Source organism: Microtus pennsylvanicus, chromosome 11 (genome assembly GCF_037038515.1).
Source record: "Microtus pennsylvanicus isolate mMicPen1 chromosome 11, mMicPen1.hap1, whole genome shotgun sequence".
In the NCBI taxonomy this organism is placed as follows: domain Eukaryota; kingdom Metazoa; phylum Chordata; class Mammalia; order Rodentia; family Cricetidae; genus Microtus; species Microtus pennsylvanicus.
Genome location: NC_134589.1, coordinates 96,041,095 through 96,059,965, shown reverse-complemented (window position 1 = coordinate 96,059,965; position 18,871 = coordinate 96,041,095). Strand labels below are relative to the sequence as shown.

General features: G+C 44.7%; 1 protein-coding gene across 50 annotated transcripts in view; it reads right to left on the bottom strand.

Moving 5' to 3' along the window:
• The window catches only part of Rbfox1 (RNA binding fox-1 homolog 1), a 1,543,972-nt gene that overhangs the window by 36,352 nt on the left and 1,488,749 nt on the right, over positions 1-18,871 (bottom strand). For 44 of the 50 annotated variants that reach the window (XM_075941979.1, XM_075941983.1, XM_075941971.1 and 41 more), the window contains 2 exons: positions 12,099-12,138; positions 130-194 (listed from right to left, as the gene is read on the bottom strand). In XM_075941979.1, the coding sequence (XP_075798094.1) occupies positions 130-194; positions 12,099-12,138 (105 nt within the window). Of the gene's footprint in view, positions 1-129; positions 195-5,967; positions 6,011-12,098; positions 12,139-18,871 lie in introns of all 50 variants that reach the window. The other 6 variants (XM_075941944.1, XM_075941960.1, XM_075941977.1 and 3 more) reach the window with 1 other exon arrangement.

The following is an 18,871-nucleotide window of genomic DNA, read 5'->3' as shown; positions in this document are numbered from 1 at the left end:
ACCATGGGACCTAATTTTCAGGGGCTTCCTCTTCAGTAGTCATGCATGTTTCAAGCAAGACCAAATAAGAATCAGAATTTCCTGTCCCACGAGCTGTTTTCAAGGCACCGAGAGAAGAAAGACCCGTACCTGTCGCTGTAGGCAGCAGCAGTGGCAGGGGTGGGCTGGGCATAGCGGTATGCTGCATAACCACCCTACAACACAAGGAGAGACGAGGCTTAGGGATGCAGAGTTCAGTGAGAAGCCCGCACCAGAAAAGCAGGTACCCAAGTCCTCCCATCCCAGCTTGAGGTTAATGAAAGCTTAGTATCAGAGAGGAGGAGAACAGCACTGGAGAGAGGAGGCTGAAGACCCGTCCTGGCTGCGTGTTAAAGGTTAGGAGTCCTAAATGTATCCTCAGAGGCAGAACCCAGAGACCCTTTGAGGAAAACGCACCAACGTGTTAATGGTGATGGTCTGGCGGTGAGGATAAATATTCTTCCTACTTTGCTGAACTTTCCAGGTTTCCAGAAATGACCAGGCTTTACCACAACTTACCAAATATTAACTTAAATTTTAGTATATTATCTTTATTTTTCATAAAACTAGATACTCTCCTGCATCATATTGATTTTAGAAAAAAGATCAGTTAGTTTCTTAGCAATTGTGTGTGTGTGTCGTCATTTAATCGCTGATGACTTTGTAGAAGGCTTTATTAATGTTCCATAGTTATTACAAAAGTGAACGACTGTCAGAAATCTGTCTCCTCTGTTGAAAATATCACACTGCTACTCGCCACACAAATTCAGGCGGAGGATTTGGTTCAGGGATGGGGGAATGTGATAAAGTCTTACAATTTGTAAATAAAATCATTAAGAGAAAAAAATCTGAAAAGGAAAATAATTAACATTTAGTTCTGTGTAGCAGTAATTGCCATTGTTCAATTAAGCAAAGAGAAAGTGCAAATGGGCACACGGAAAAGGAATTGTGCAGCGGAGCATTGGTTATCAAACTGAGAAAATAACGGCATCCTGCTCAACAGACCAGGGCAATATGTCAGCCACCATGGAATGATCTCAGCACAGTTAACAGACTGGATCCAGTGGCCAGAAGAGACAAGGGGCTTCTTCAGGTTCTAGTGTGAAGGCTTGGTAGTGCAGTCCTTCAAGGGCTGGAACCTCAGCTTTCCCGTGCGGGGCTAAGTCAGGGTAGAGGGGCATGTCAGAGGGCTGACAACAGCACCATGCCCAACGACAGCAGGGCAAAGTTGGCAGGTGTCCTAAGTGTGGCCTTACACACAGAGATGAAGCCAGGCTCTAAAGTAACGTTAAACACACGGGCAGTAGCGCTCGACAAGTCTTTCCGATGTTTCTGACTGAAATCCTGTATCCTCTGTGTCATTGCTCAAAAGAGCCAGTTTTTCTATCAAGAAATTTGTTCTTTGGATCAGCCTTGGTAAAGATACACCCAAGACATCTTGGTGGATAATCACCAATAACACAGAGCTGGGAGTTTCTCTGACAGCTTTCCTTAAGGAAAAATAAATGTGTAATTTAAAACAAAAAAAGGTCTTAGCCAGACACCACCTGGTGTTCCAAACACAGTGCTTTCTAATGAGGAATGGGGGAACTCATTAAATGTGCTGAGAAGTCACAAAAACAAGGCAGGTGTCAGCCCAGCACTGAGCTGCAGAGGAGGAGCCATGGGCCATGGAGCTGCAGTTGTTCTTTTAATCTGCCTGACTATTTGTCTCGGCTTTCATGATCTATCAGAATGATGTAAGTATGTAAGTATGTGCATTAAATTTAATGAGGTAGGAAGCTGTTAGGATTGGCCAGCCAATGACTATGAGGCTTCAGCAACAACTGGATAAAGTGTGCATGTGTATGTGTGTGTCGGTCTGCCTGTCCAGAGCAAAACATTTTTAAAGTTATTTGCACAGATCTATCAGCTTCCCAGTAAATCAGAAATGATGATGTAACCTGTACCCAGCAATGTTTGCTCTGCAAGCCCTTGGGGCGCAGGTTTTTCCTCTGGACATTTGCCGAAGGGTCTGTCATGAAAGCAGGTAGGAATTCAACAACAGCAAGCTTGGCTACAGTGTAAACGGAAGTAACTCAAATGGGCTCTACTGCCTACAAGGCTGACATTTGTCATGGGAATGTAAGTGCAGCTATGCACACCGGCACTGCCTTTTAAAAAAAAACTTTTTTTTAACTTTTTCTTTTTAATTTTATTTTTGATATTATATTTTGATTGCAATATTTTTCCCTTTCCTTCCCTTTCTCCTAAATAAGGTGAACTATGAGAGTTTGGGAGTTATCTTTTTGTGTGTGAGCGTATTTACTTATGGCTTCAGCATTGAGAGGAAATCAGTTTCTATGTCAAACAGCCACAGGCGTCAGACCCTGAGATTTGGTCTGTTGCTTAGGAGTTTTGCTTTCAAATACTCGTTCTCTCTCTCTCTCTCTCTCTCTCTCTCTCTCTCTCTCTCTCTCTCTCTGTCTCTCTCTCTGTCTCTGTGTGTGTGTGTGTCTGTCTGTCTGTCTCTCTCTCTGTGTCTCTCTCTCTGTCTCTCTCTCTCTGTCTCTGTGTGTCTGTCTGTCTATCTCTGTCTCTCTCTCTCTTTCTCTCTGTGTCTCTCTCTGTGTCTCTGTCTCTCTCTCTGTCTCTCTGTCTCTCTGTCTCTCTGTCTCTCTCTCTCTCTCTCCCTGCTTTGTTTTTTGAAGCACAATCAAATGTAGCCCAGGCTAGCCTCAAGCTTGTTTTGTAGTTAAGAATTACCTTGAATTTCTAACAACCCTGCCTCCATCCCCTGAGGTGCTGGAATCACAGCTGTGTTCCTCCATGCCCGGCTCACAAGGAGCTGGAGATCTCCAGGGCTTCATTGATGCTGGGTAAGCACTGTACCAGCGGGGCTAAACCCCATCCAAGTTTATGTTTTCATTTATTGATGTGTATGCATGTGAATGTATGACACATGTGTGCATGTGCCTATGTAGGTCAGAGGAGGACACTGGATACCCAGGTTGTGTAGTTATGGGTGGTCAGAGCCGCCCCAAGTCAAGGTTAAAGCCTGAACATCCGTCCTCTGGAGAGCAGCAAGCACTGGTAACTGTGGTGCCATCTCTCCACCTTCCACCAAGTGTTCTTCAGACTCCATAGCTTGGTCTGCTGATAGGTTTAGAGTAAGTGAGGTAGGTTTGAGCTTGGCAAACAGATCACGTGGTGGTAACAGCAATAATCTGCCTGTTTCTTTGTCCAGCATGTTGGCTAACAGTTTAGGTGTTTTCTTATTACTTGATATTAATTAACTTATTTATGTTACATTAACTATCATGAATTTGATTTGCTTTTACCTTATCATTTATTTTGTGGTATTAGGATCTTGTACACGCTGATGAAATGTTCCACCATTAAGCTCTTTCCCAAGCCCTCCCTCCTTTTTTAAACTTTATGTTTTACTTTGAGATAGTATCTCATGAGTTCAAAGCTGGCCTTGAGTTGATCCTGTAGCTAAGCGAGGTTTGAACTTGTGATGTTCCTGACTCCACCTCCTAAACGCTGAGATTACAGTTACACCAGATTAACTATTGTCAAATCAATTACTGTATGCTGCACACGTTAAGTAAATTAATGTGTGTTCATGTGGGTAGCTGAGTGTGCTCACAGGAGTTCATGTGTTTTAGCCAGAGGACAACCTCCTCAGGTCCTGTACACCTTCTGCTTTTCTTTCCTTTTGTTCTGAGACCAGGCTCTCATTAGTATCGAACTTGCCAAGCAAGCCCTACAGATCCTTTTGTCCTGCCTTTCTGTCTCTGGGGTTAGAAAGAAATGCCCCCGTGGTTGGATTTGAAAAACAAAACCAAAAGAAACACAAAACCCCTCAGTTATGAAGATCCATCACAGATCTCCTGCTTGCAAAGCAAGTACTTCACCAAAGGAGGCTCCCCTCAACTCCTAGTTAATTTCAGTGTAAGCCTATATGGGCTGGTGGCTGTAGTGTGTGAGAATGGGGTGGAAAGGATTCCGCAGCTCCATCAGGCCACCTCTCTGCACTGTGTGTTGTCTTTCCTAATACTCTTCTACATGAGATCCACGGTACAGCAAGAGTGGAGCTGCATGCTAACTCGGGGTACATGCACACGCTGCAAAACGGCCCACAGATGAAACTGCTTTAATTTGCTTTGCAAAAAGGAGACTCGAGTGAGTCTCATTGCTCTGTAATCTGCAGCTTGCTGAACACAAGCAGAGCTTCTGTGCAGTTCAGTGCTGATGTCTGAAGGATGAGGTCTGCCTCCTGTTTGAGGACCGCAGACCCAGGTCTTTGTTGAACCTGGTAACTGCAGGTCTAGTGGTGAAAGAGTGTCACTGACAAGGGGACTTTTCCTTCTCTAAACCAAATGAGAAAAAAAGTACAGCAGTTTTATCTATTCTATGCATACAAATATTAATGTGTGCGCGTGTGTGTGTATGTGTGTGTGTGTTTTGCTGGACGTTGAACCCAGGGCTTTATGCAGGTTAGGCAAGTGCTCCTTCACTGTCCTATGACCAAAGTCTTCCTCTGAGTTTTTGTTTGGACACAGGCTCGCATTAACTGCCCCTGGCTAGTATTGACTTACCCTGTGACCAGCCTTGAACTCTCAATCCTCCTGCCTCTGCCTTTCAAGTGCTGAGATGACAAGCCTGTGGCATGGAGCCATCTGTGCCACCATCTTCCAGTTGCATGGCAGGTTTAAGATTAGCTGTAGACTGCATTATAAGACCCTTGGCCAGAGGTAGATGTGTTGACTTTTTTCTCTTTTTACTTCCTACAAATTTACTCATTTTGGTGTTTCTTTGGCAATGAGAAATAGGGTTGGCAACTGGGAAGAAAATTTTTTAACCATCTATAATAAAAGTGATGAGTTATAGAAGATGGAAGGTTTGCAGCCCCTCACGCTGGAAGTATAAGAGAATTTTGATTGAAAGATTAGTGTATTCTAAGAACCAGCCAATGATTATGGAGAAATTGATTCTAACAAACCCTCTAATCTCCCACCTCATGGTGTATGTATGTGTGTGTGTGTGTGTGTGTGTGTGTGTGTGTGCCATGGTGTGGATGTGAATGTCCCCTTGAGTGTTGGCCCTTGCCTTTCACCTCTCTGCTTCTTCCTATGTACACCAGAATGCTGTCCTGTGAGCGTCTTACTGTGTACTCCAGGACAGCTGTCCTGTGAGCGTCTTCCTATGTACATCAGAATGCTGCCCTGTGAACATCTTACTGTGTACACCAGGACAGCTGTCCTGTGAGCACCCTGGAGTGCCCACGTCCCCTCCTCACATTTCTCTGTAGCAGTGATGGATGACACACAATTGGTGCTGTGTCTAGCTTTATTTGGATTTGGGGGAATTCAAACTTTGGTATCATGTTTACACAGAGAGGACTTTGCCTACTGAGACATCTCCCTAATCTGAAAATTATTTCTTTCTGATTTATTATTATTATTATTTGTGTGTTTATACGTCGTGAGTGTGTGTATGGTGTGCAAACATGCCACAGAATGTGTGTGGAGGTCAAAGAACAACTTTCAGGAGTCCATGTTCTCTGGCTACCTTAGTTTCTGCAGATCAAACTGAATTAGGCTGTTAGGTCTTAGTAGTTAACGCTTTTGTCTGTTGAGACATCTTCCTGGCCTTTCTTTATTTTTGGTTGCTAAATTTTTATAATTCAAGAAATTAAAAGCCACATTAGACCTCTACTGTGGCATATTCATGATGGAGCCAAGTGTACAGACACAGTGTTGGTAATTGGAAGGAAGTGTCTCCAGTCCACTGTGGACATGTCAGAAGGTAAGAGATGAATCTGCGTTAAAACCGGAAAATTCAGATAAGGCTTCCCTCTGTTAGAGAACATTTGCCCTCCCGAGAACCATCTTGTTAGTCAGAATTTCAGAGCAAACCCACAACCATGTGATGAGTGTTTTTCCGTCAGTCAGGAATTCATACCTGTAGCAATTTATTGCCATACACTGGCTCTTGATACACTACTCTATAAGGAAACAGAGATGTAATGTTTTCAATGCAAAAATGAAATAAATAAAAGAAAGTGCACAAATCAGACAGCAACCCTGGAGCAATTCATTTACAAGTTTGCTTCTCACGTTCAGTGTTGAACGTGACCTGCCAGACCAAAATGGGGCTAGGCATGGCCCAGTACTGGACTTGCAAATCCCCACACTGCCCGTTCTGAGGGAGGTGATCATGGAGCTCAAATGTGCGGTCTGCATTCAGGATATACCATTCTGTTTTTAAGAAGATGAAAGGATAATTTCATGGCTTCTTGCCTTTTAATCTGCATCCCAACAGTTACTGTATGATGATTTTCTCTTTACCTCATGGGTGGGAATTTCTGGCTTACCTGAGGATTCAGTTTTTATGTTAATGACTTAGGTGGTTAAGATCATCTTACAGGGGCAGCCTGAATTGAAACAGCAGCTTTAGCCATTTCTCTTCCCACAGCAAAATGGCACTCCCAGCTGCCTTGACCACACCGAGGTCCTTCCCTAGTGAGTCTGTGGGCGCACCTAAGATAGTTGTGTGTGATGCACACATTCTTAGCATGTTTCACTCAGACTTCATCTCAGGAGAGCCCACAGACTGAGAATACCTGTAAATGAAAGAGTTGCCCATGGGGCTACTTCATGTGGTTCACTGGAGGTGGGAGAGGAATTATTTGTGTTGGAAGAGAAAGTCTCTGGCTTCCTTGGCAGATAGCAAAGTGGTTGACTATTTGAAGACATTTAGGGACCTGCCTTATGCATCTATGTTTGCATTTTTTAAGTTACCTGGCTTTCTTTGCTTTTGATGACATTTAACTTTTCTCTGCTAAAATTGAAGAGCATGGAGCTACACCTATCCAAATTTACTTTCATTCCCTCTTCTCTCCCCTTCCTTTCCCTCTCTCCATTCTCTGTCTCTTCCTAGTTTTCATTGTTTATTTGAATGTTTCAGGGACAGATAAGATTGTCTAGTGTTCTGATCAGCCCTTCAGATGCTCTTTTCTTTCTTCCTACGTGTGTGAGTGGGTGTGTCTTCATCCGAGAGGCCAGAATTCTCATCACCTGAGTTATGCGGGCCCAGGGTCTAGACTGCTCCTGGTGATCGAACATCTGTTACCTATAAAGCTGTCTCCTCAGCCCCACCCCTCATAACCTCTATATTATCTTTCCACCTTCTTCCCCCACCCCATCTCTTATGGAATTTCTAGAATCCCACCCTTTTAAGTTAACCTATTTTCCAGTGCTTAAGTATTGAACTATCTTTGGATCATGTGGGCTCAAGCTTTGGTGTCAGACAAGATTTTTTAAAAACTCATTTCATCTTTTTTTTTTCTGGAAGAAAAGCTTTCCTCTCTGACAAAAACGGAGGTGATTAAAGTCCCTGTCTCATGGCTGTGGTGAGGAGGAGAAACTGTGGCAGGGAGTGGATGCTGATATCCTCTTCCATGTCAGCCTCTTTGACACTGCTGAGTTCTCATAGTGACTGAGGCAGGCTGGTCTAATGCTCATCCCTGCCTGGATCTTTTTCAACATACAGTCTTGGGAAGAAAAGGTTTGAGGTTTAAGTTTGCAAGATTCCTGGTCTCTGTGATCCCAAAGCTCCAGGCTCAGTCCTCTTATTCTCAAGCTCACACAATATGGAGGGAGTGCACCTATTTATTGCAAGTGATTTGAATAAAAAACAGTTTTGTTGTAACACCAGAAATTCCAACAAAATTTAAGAGTAGTATGAAATGCACTGGGATCTTGTGGAAATTTACACGCTTGGGGTGATGTAGGGGTCTCAGCATTGCTCTCCCTTCAGAAACTTAGGGAATTCCCAATAAAGACTCAGGTAACAGTGATACTCTGTTCTTCCTGCTTCCTCCCGTTTCTATCCTACTATCTAATTCACTGTTGTCTTACTACAATTTCCACCAAGCATTAACCACCTTTCCATTGCTCTCCTATAATTTCTCTGTCCATTTTCACCGCCGTTGATCAGATGCCATCTTTGATCCTCCTTGCGCATGTCAACCACTTAGTTCCTATGCCTTGTGCAGCGTTGAGACGTCTATAGCTTCACTGGTGAACGGAGGACCTGGCTATGCAGGTCTAGGGAAGTTAATTTCCACAGCTTTCACTTATTGCTCTTGCTATTGTTTATTATTTAATTTGACATATTTTTTGATTAAAATGAGTGTGGTAGGTAATTAATTATTACCTCGACAGGATCTAGATTTACCTATGAACCACACTCTGGACATGTCTGGCAGGAAGTTTCTCTGCTGTGTTAACTGAAGCGAGAAGACACACCCAAAGTGTGGGTGGCACCCTCCCATCGGCAGGGGCCTCAAGCTGACCAAAAAAAGAGAAAGCAAACTGAGTCCTGGCTCTCGTTTCCTGACCGTGGATGCGTGTGACCAGCTGCCTCAGGCTTCTCCTCCTGGGCCTTCCAGCCATAACTGACTGTACACGCAGACACAATCCCAAATAAGCCTACCCTTCCTTAAGTTTCTTTTGTCAAGGATTTTGCCACAGCAGTCAGAAAATGAACTTATGAGTTCATTTCAATACCTTTCACTAAAATGCAAGTTACCTTTCAGACTTAGTAGACCATTTATAAAAATGGCATCTGTCTTTTAAAATGGAAGTCGGGAGGACTTGGGTGATAGCCCTGCACATGCTCCGCTCCGATTCAGAACTTCCCGTGTCTGTGATATGTAACCATCTTCACGCGCGCAAGCTTGTCCCAAAGCCCAGGGACAGCAACTTTCTGGCAGAGATACCCCCACCGCCCTGTATAGGAAGGTTGCTTTTTTCTTCATAGATTTTTTTTCTGAGCATCTGACCCATGGCATTTCTTTATTATCTATGGCAATTTTCTGGCATCTACAATCATTTCCCCCTCTTTCTTCCACTTTCCCTTCTCTGGAAAGTTGAAGAAGATCATTGGATGTGGGAGCGGGTGGCTCGCCTATTGGAGCGATCTAAAAGGTCTTTCCAATCCTTGGGGCTCCAGTAGTACTTAAAAGTCCCAGAAATGCCCAAGAGACTCAGCTTCAGGAGGTATGGGAGCAGGACCTCGGAGGACAAAATGAGGAGGATTTTGGGATGCAGGGAATGGGGCAGTAGTTTGCAGCGTGTTCTACCATGGGCATGGTGATCCTCTCAGAGAGGCTGCAGGGTGGAGAAGGGATTGAGACTGTTCCTTGATTAGACCTGACCAAATGTAGAAACTGGGCATTTTAGCTAATGGATTATAAAGACATATGAGATAAAACTCAAATGGAGACGGACTGAGCTCACACATCCCAGAATCTCTGACAATTACCCTGGACCTATTTATTGTGGAACATTGTAATGAGATTGTAGGCCTAAGGAAGAAACTTTTCTTTAAATAAAACAGAATCCGAAATAATTTTCCAGAAATCTCTCCAGCAACCATCACTTTAAAATGTGTGGTCCTCAGGGCGTCTCTGCAACTCACAGTTCAGACTAATATCACAGCGGGGTAGCAGGCCTGTGGCTTAAATCCACACATTCAGGGTGATCTTTCCAGTGGGACTGAGCCTTGCTTTGTGCAGGAAATAATTCATGTCATTTGCTTCCTTTGAACTTAGAGCTGCCCCTGGTGGCCTGCTCTGCTGCTGAGGTGGAAGGGCCACCGGGCTAGCTCACTCCCATCTCACCACACTGTGGGAGGCCAGAGGACAAACACTGGGCAAGCAGTAGCTAACCTAGTGCTTCAGCAGGGTAGGTTCATCACACATTTGGAACACTGAGACGACACAGTGTTGTCACACTACCAAAAAACCCTTCCCTTGAGGGCTTGAGCCTCTTCTCATTCAGTACAGACTCTGGCAGACCCACATTCCTGAGCCTGTTTTGTTCTCTCTGATTTTCTGATGTAGCCCCTAGTACTCCAGGATACAGTGTACAGTGCTGAAATCACTCCCCTCCTCTCTCTCTCTCTCTCTCTCTCTCTCTCTCTCTCTCTCTCTCTCTCTCTCTCTCTCTCTCTCTCTCTCTCTCTCTCTCTCTCCCTGTGTGTGTGTGTGTACAAATGCACACATGTCGGGGCAGTAGTCTGTGGAGGCCACTGTTTGACATCAGGTGTCACTCTCAATCATGTCTCTGACTTTTGTTGTGAGCTGGGGTCTCTTACAGTACCAGGAGATCACCAGTTCACCAGGCTCAATGTCCTTAGGTCCCACGGTTCCACCTACTTTTGCTAGCCCCGTTCTGGGATTACAGGCATACACGCTAAGCCTGGACTCTTATGTTGGTGCTGGGACTCTAAACTAGGTATCTCTTGTTTGCGTGGCAATCACGTAACTGACTGAATCATCTCCCCATTCCTGCTTCCTGTTCTTGGGGCAGCCTTGCCCCTGGCTAACACTGTCTTCAGGTTGCACAAGAATATATAAGGCCAGGAAGAGATAATCCCCTTGAAACACATATGGGAGAGCACAGTTAATGGCCTATTATAGCTTTTACATATGAGAAAATGAGGCACAGAGAGGGGGTACCCAATAACTGACAACCAAATTATAATGATTTTATTTTTAACTGGGGATATCCATACTCCTTTTTTCTTGAACAGATATTAACAGAAATAGTTTTCTTACTAGTGGACTTGATCTCTTATGAACACCCTTCCACCTCTCAAGTTTAAGGACATAATAATAAAGCTCTAAACTCAGCGATGCTGTGCCCACTTACATAATCCTCTCCAGGCTACCTAAGGGCTGTGGCTATAGACCGACTCTCAGATTCATTTTATACCTGAGGGTGGGACCAGGCTCTCCCACCTCACATTTGAAATGCATGAACTGAAGGTCTGGGGAATAGGGCATAGTAGGGGCAGCTTCAGTTTTGTAATTGAGAGGAGCTAATTGTTTTGGGGATAAATGAAAAACATGTGCATTCGCACGCATCTAGCAAGACGCCAATACTGCAGTAACCTGGAGATGACAGTGAGCGTCTTAGATACAGTCAGATCTAAACTAAGTCCATCACTGGTGGAGATTCATACCTTGCTGCCAGACTGTAGCAATGTGAAATTCAGAAGGAATAAAAGAAAATAAACAGTGTCTCTCATTTTCTAACAAATAGCATTAGTTTGCACAGAAATATGGTTTGATATTTTTTTTCTTATCTAGTATGTGAAAAACAAGTATGCTTCTGGAAACTTAGTTGAGGTTATTAATGGTACATCTGTGTGCTCGTGTGTGCTCGTGTGTGTACTCATGTGTGTGCTTGTGTGTGTGTGTGTGTGTGTGTGTGAGAGAGAGAGAGAGAGAGAGAGAGAGAGAGAGAGAGAGAGAGAGAGAGAGAGAGAGAGAGAGAGATTTAGAAAACGGACTCCTCTGCTGCCCACTTAGCTCAAACTCTGTTCCAAGGTCCTCTCATCACACCAGTGCGGCACTGGGATCTAGACCAGGGTAGGGAAGGTTCACTGCAGTTCTGAAGATGAGACACATCTTTCTAAAGAGGAGTATCATGAGATGGGACCCATGAGCAAACAGTTCCACCCCAGAGAACTGTTCAGATGAGGGTTGCAGAGGAGAGGGCTGACCCTCCAGGCCCACACATTGCCATGGCAGGGGTTTAGTGCTGTGCTTGGAGAAAAGAGAGAAATGCAATATTCCTAGTGCTGTGTCGATAAATAATTACACTTATAAGGAAAGCATGGAAAACTACCAACCATGAAAATCCCTTCCAGTTCGCAGCAGCTGGTAGCTACAGCTGTTGTTCTGAATATCAAACTGAAAACACAGAGAGCATATTGAGAACTGTAGAGAGCATGTCGCTGTGGGCGGAGCTTTTAATTTGGCAAGAGAGAAAAACCACCTTTTCTAATAGATGCAGTCGTGTTTATCTGTTCCAAAGTTGATCAAGTCCAAGTCATTAATTCCCCTCAAAGAGCAAGTCGCGTGTCTTTTGAGCTCATGATCACCTTGAAAGACACACTACGGTGGGAACTCCTTGTTGACCAGAAAGGGGTAATCTGTTCCCACTGAGTTCAGAGCAAACTTGTATAAAGAATGACTCCCGGAGGTAAGGAGGACGACATGCACGTTAATGAATACTTACATAAATGTCTGCACCATAAAATCCATCCTGGTAAACAACACTGTAAAGATGCACACACAAAGAGAAACATTCGGATTAGTGCAGTTCCCCATGCAGACGCACCAACCCCCGCACGGGCCAGGTTAGTCTGCTCTCATGATCCGAAACACAGGAACGGAGGAGAGTGGCAAACTGATTAAGGAGGTTGGAGACAACAGCTGTCCATCAAATCAGGAACTTTAGGCTGCGGTTCCATGTTGGACCAGGGTCACAGTGCTTTTGCTTGGGCACCAAAATGAACTTCCCACTCTCAGAAGAAGGTGCAATGCATGGCTTAGAAAGGCAAAAGGACTGGTGTGCATTTCCCAGTGGCCTACACAGGCCTGAGAGTCTTAACAATATTAAAGTTTGCAATCAAACCCCAGCTCCCATCCCCAACAAACACGAAACCCAGCATCTGTTTAAGAATGGGCTTGCAAGGGCAGGGACTCAGAGCAGAACACTTTGATGATGCGCTAGAACTGAATGGCCTCAGGGGGTGCCCAGGTGGCTCAGATGGGGTCAGATATTTTCTTCTGTCAACATTTCATATAGTAGCATTACCTGTGGTAGTTCTGTCAGACTTTAATTGTCAGTATAACAGAAAACCTGTCTGTGTATCTGTGTGTAAACATATGCAGATATGCATGTGTGCAAAATATGTATGTTTTCAGATGCACAAATGTATGGGAGTGCATATATGTGTTTGTATGCATCAAGGCCTTATATATTTGTGAGTGAGGGGGGGTTCGGTTGTGTATGTGTAAGTATTCAAATAAATCATGTTCAGGCTAAGGCAAGATTCTACTTTATAACTAAATAAACCTAACTATATGGAAGCTTTGCATAGTGCACCCAGTCCCTGGACTTAGAATCCCAGAAAAAAAGCCACTTCCAGGGGGCAAAGAATGATCTTGGGCTTCTCTGAGTTCCTTGGAATAGCAAGGCAAAGAAACTCATAGGAACACATTCTCTGACTTAAGTATTTGAGTGGGTCTACCAAGGTCATATGTACGCTGGACACCTCGCAGGCCTTTGTGAGAACAGCAGATACCCTAGGTACAAAAGGCTGCGTTTCTAAACTTTTGCTTTCAGAGGGTGGTAGTCATCAGTAACCTCCCCTAGCATCTCCCCATGACATTTCTGGGTGATTTATGAGGCGGAGAATCAGCGAATCTATTGTTGAGTCAAGCCAGGGCCCTAATAGAAGCACAACTTTGATTCGAAAGGATTTCATGAGAAGAATGAGCACGCAGAAAAGCCAGACAATTCAAGCCAGGGGAGAGAGCACTTCATCACCTAACCGCACATGCTCACGCACACACAGCAGTGACACTGGCTTGCTGGAGAACACGGAAGCGCACTTCTTTCCCAGAGCTCTTGCGGAACTGATTGGCAAACCCCTAAGGACCATTATCCTTAAAGTGTGGCAGGGATGTCACACACTAAGGAGGTCGGTGGGATTGCCTTTCAGCTGTTGTTTGTGTTTGATCCTGGTGGGCTACAGTATACTGGAGCACTTGTCAAGCAGTGCTAAGCCCTAATCCAAAAGGCAGGCTGAGGTGTGTAGGGTCTTGAGCAGGCATTGAATCTGTGTTTGGCATTAGCAACGTAAAAAGACACTGTCTGTTGTGGGGTCAGGAGGCAAGGTCAGCTCCTACCAACGGGCCTTAGAACAGATCTGATGAAAAGCAGGCAAGCAACAGATAGTTCCTCGGGGCCCCAGAGCACAGACTCGGGCCTTCGCTTCATCAAGACCACGTCTGTGCCAGGTTTTCATGCCATCATGCCTTTATTCATGCTACCACTTGGCTGCCAGCCTCTTTTCTACCAGTATCCTCATTCAAAATCAGCTAGATCACCACTGGAGAGGCAGGCAAGGTGCAGAAACACAGACATCTGTATCAAAGTGCTGCTTCCCCGGCAAATGGCTCCGCAACCGGAACAAAGTTGCTAAGACAGCTGAGCTTGGTTAACTCTTTGCAAAATGGGAAAAGTGGTAGCCAAGGGGCTACCTCAAGGCACACACGTGCAAAGAGGTATAGGATTTAGCCAGGTGATGCTGTCGAAGTGATGCTCAGCATGTTTAACACTGAGGCAATAAGTTCTCTAAATGAGACCCAGGCTACCTGAAGCTGAGTTCCATGTCCTCCCTGTGAGTACCAGAGTCCATGTGTCAGACTCTCTATCTAGGCCGCTCATTAGTTTCCTCCCACTGTAAAAGGCATTTGTGCCTATGATTTGTTTGGACATCGAGGCTGCACTCACAGGAGTTCCACCTATTGCATCTCATCTAAGGTTTAATTTCTTATTTCAGGCCCAGAAGACATACAATAACTATGTATCCAGAGGATGGTATCCACACCCTAGAGAGGAGCAGAAGACAGTCTTTTCTGTGTCAGCTCCAGGTAGAAGTTAATCACTGGTCAGAGAATGATGTCTCCACTTGGGGCTTAGAGTCAGGGGTATCGTTAATTCGAAGAAGCACAAGCCTCTTGGTGAGACACTACCTTCTTATTTTATAATTATTACTGTTGTTGTTGGGGGCCTGAGGTTTGAAGCTTGTGTTGTTTGTGTATTCAGCTGTTAAAGGTTGTTGACGTTAGAGGAAAAGAAAAGAGATAAGATTAAACAATCCTGGATCCTACCAGTACAGAAAACTAGAGGGGTGTGGATAAATATTAATTATTTAAAAAATATTAATCATGTAAATACGGGAAGCCTTGCATTTTCCCAAATGTCTACGGGATGGGCAAGGTCTGCTTTATTTTGTGGAAAATAGAGAGAAAAGCCAAACCTAGGCCTCCCAGCCTAGAGCAGGGATGGAGAACCATGTCATGTGACTGAGACTTGGGTCTTACTCTGCCAAGGAGATGAGGAAGAGCTGAGCTGCGGTTGTTCCTTCCTCCAGAAACTGCTTGTGCACAGGGGTCATTGCCAGGCCAGTCTCCCCATCACTCTGTGTTAAGAGCTCCCAGACACCAAGAAAGAGCACACTGTGCTATTGCCTTCTGGAGCCTTTCCTCTGAAAAATAGCCCAGCTGCTGTGGTTTGCCCTCCACCATGGGTGATAGAAAGATACTGAATCCTCTGATACCCCAAATTTCTGAGATGTGGAGTTGAAGCGAGACTGAGGGCAAGCTTCCTCATTCTGACAAGAGCAAACAAATGGAATGCAAGTATTGTCTTCCTGCACTGCAAGGTTTCCTCTCCCAAAAGCACTGTGCTGGGCCATCGCAGGTGAGTCTCTCCCACCACTGCTCTCTAGAGGTGTAGAGTCCCCAGAGGGGGAAGTGCAGCCACAGCCATGCATCAAGCTGCAGTCGCAGCTGCAGCCTTTGCTGCAGAATGGGAAGATGGGGGCACCATGAAAGAGCAAACAATAAGAAAGAGGCAGGACCAGGGGAACCTGGAAGGACTTGCAGGCAGGCAAAAAGAATGGCAAGTGTGAGGACCCATGGTTAGAGGTGTCTGGATCCTTGGAGGGCCTGGAGGAAGAGCACAGTTAGTGGCTTTGGGTCCCAAATGCCCTTTAGAAAGTGGTGGCTTCTGAGCAAAAATTTCATCTGTTACCAAGCACAATGAGAAAGATTGCTCACTTATGCCAAGAATATTTTGGAGGCACAAGGGAAACAGTGAGTGATATAACCTTCATGATGTTAATAACCCCGGGAATCTATGAGATGATATAGCCATCCTCATTTTACTGGGAGAGTAAAATAAACCTCCAGGAATGGGCTGTCAGTTTTACAAAACTGCTATTTCCCATAAGTTATTAGTCATAGCACAAGTATCATTCCTGAGATGACTCAGGTTCACAGGATGACTGCTCTAAGATGGGCCCATCAAAGCACCCTGTGATCCTTACCATCCTCCCCCACCCCCACAATGGACAAGGCCCCCATTCCTTCCCTAGACATGAATAAATTGACTTAACTAATAAATATTCTAGCCCAAGTATTTTTGTTCCATAGCCAAACTCTTAATGACATGGCAGGCAGTGGTGGTTGAACTTCAATGTGCCTAAGGTTCACCTGGGGGACTAACTGAAATATTGATGGCTGGGCCCTATACCCAGCCCAGAGCTATTGATTCAATAGATCTGGATAGAGTGGGTAGCTAAAGGATTTGTATTTCTTTCAGGTAATGGGCAATGTCACTGCTGGTAGTTCAAGCCTTAATTCACTATGCAGTCAAATACAATCTTGAACTTCTGGTCTTCCTGCTTCAGCTCCCCCAGTGATTTGAAAAGAGGTGTGAACCACTATGTCAGGCCTTGCAGTGCTAAGGATCAAGTCCAGGACTGTATGCACGTTAGGCGAGCATTCTGCAAATGGGGTGTCATTGCAGCTGCTAAGGTGCTGCTCTTGAGCCATGGTGAGTGTGGGAGAGCCCTTGCAGAGCTGAATGGTCCTTTCCGGGAATGGCTCCCAGTGCTTTTCTAATGCCTCAGCCAACAGGTGCATTAAAATACCAGATACATATGTGGGAAAAGAAGATGGAGCTTCGTGTGGCGGATGCAGCTATAGATACACAACGGTTCCCACACTGCAGAAGGGAATTGCTGTCATGCACGGAGCAGATGCGGTCCTATTTTAATGCAGAAATGGTCTGTCTAGTCATGCAAAGGTAATTGTGTTGCCTGTCAATCACTCTAGGCCTGCAATATGCTTTTGCACGAGCATGATGCAAATGCACAACTCATTTTCTTAAGGAAGTAATAATGGTAGTTAAATATTTGGATAGAGGCAAGCAGGGAACGATCGCACTATAGCAAATTAGCTTACTTTAGAAAAAGAAAAAAAGGAGGATGGACAAGAAGGAACAAAGGCAGAGAGTGCCCCAAACTAAGCAATCTGTTTGTGGAACGGTATATATACCAACCACAAATGTATTTTTGTAGGAAAGACATTTAAAACCTCTTTTCTCGACTGACCCTTTTGCCTGGAAAATAAATTACATTTTTGAATATGTTCAAATGTAACTGTCTAGAATGGTTATCAGGTGGCTCCATGCACACACTGGGATTTGTACATAACTGTGCATGTGTTTGTATATGCACGTTTTCCCGGGGAAAGTACATATGTTTGAGAGGATTACCAAAAGAATCTGTGCAGGTTTTGCCCTCCCTGGAGCCAGTGCAAGTATGTGGGATGGAACACACCTTTCTTGTGCCCGGGGTGGGCTGATTATTATTCCCATGTGTGAGGTGGCAGGCTCCTAGGGACTTGCTGGTGTCTGAGCACAGGACCCTGAGCCTCTGGGTCCACATCTTCCTGGTGACCCTTGAGTGGACTAATGTTGGATGCTGAGGGTTCATTACTTGCTGTGCAGGAACCTATGGCTGTGGTCTTGGGCAACTTTAAGAAATTTGCCCCTGGGGTGCTGTCTGATTTTTATTGTGGTGGTACTGAATTATCCTAAACTACTTTTCCAGGTAACTCTAGAAGCTGTGTTACTAATAAGTACCCTAATAAGTTACTAGAGCATGTGCGGAATATCACAGTAATAAAAGACTGCAGTGGCTAATAGATGATTAATAGATTATCAACTAGACATGACCTAGAATCACCTCAAAACAATCCTCTGGGCATGTCTCTGAGGAAGCTTCTAGATTTGGTTAACTTTGGTGGGAGGAACCATCTTGGCTGTGGGCAATGCAGGTCCTGGGGTCTTAGAATGAACAGAAAGAAAAAAAGCCAAGAGAACACGAGCAAGCATTCATCCTCTCTGCTTCCTGACTGAGATTGCAGCATGTGCCACGGCCTCACGCTCCTGCTGTCTTGCCTTCCCTGCTGTGGTGGACTGTATCCTGGGTGCGCCATGATAAAGCATTCCTTAAGATGCTTTTGTGTGACCTTTTGTAGCAGCAACAACAACAACAACAAAAATAACACATGTTATAAAGACCATAGAACAAAGACTAAAGCCCCATAGCCAGTGCTGGATGTTTAGGGAGTTTACATTTCCTGGAATGCTTCCTAAGGACAATATATTATATCACCATGCAACATACATAGTACATACTTGATAAACATCTACTTAATAATTACTTAGCATGTTGTAAACCAACGCCTATGCTGCTGCTCCTCAAGCAATGGGGTTAGCCGCTGTGTCCTTTATGAGATGTTGTGCTCAGTCTAGTGAGTGTGTATCCAATTCCACCTATATTGCTAGCCTGCAAGCTACTTTAAATGGCAACTTCATAATGGAGAATTTCTCATGAATATGACTCATTGGATGATAGGACATTGTGGTTTCTGCAACAAAATGTCAGTAAAGACAAGGAGAAATAGGAAAAGCCTTATACAATGAACTCTGAGAAAGTCCACTAAATGAGGCACTATGCTTAGTACATGGAATCCACAAACTTTTGGTGTGCCTCTCCCTAAGACTTTGCCTGTGCTTTGTGGGGATAATATGAGGTTTGTGAACTGCAGGGGCTCCCTACTAAAGAGGTGAACTATCCACAAAGGAAGAGACACAAGATTAACCCTGCATCGCCTAAAAGGGGAGGGGGGAGCACTGAGTGAGGGGAGCATGGGCGACTTACAGAAACGTCAATAGTCATATCAACCTCCACAAGATTAGCTGCAGTCCAGCCAACATGCCCTAGCATTGGTCTTACTGAGCCGTAACCTTGTGGGACTCTTCCTATTTCATCCTTCGTCAACCCTATGGAGCTGGTGTGTGCTTTACTCTCCTATCAAGTGCACTGTGTTCCTTGTAGCTTTCCAGGGTGGTAAAATCCGATA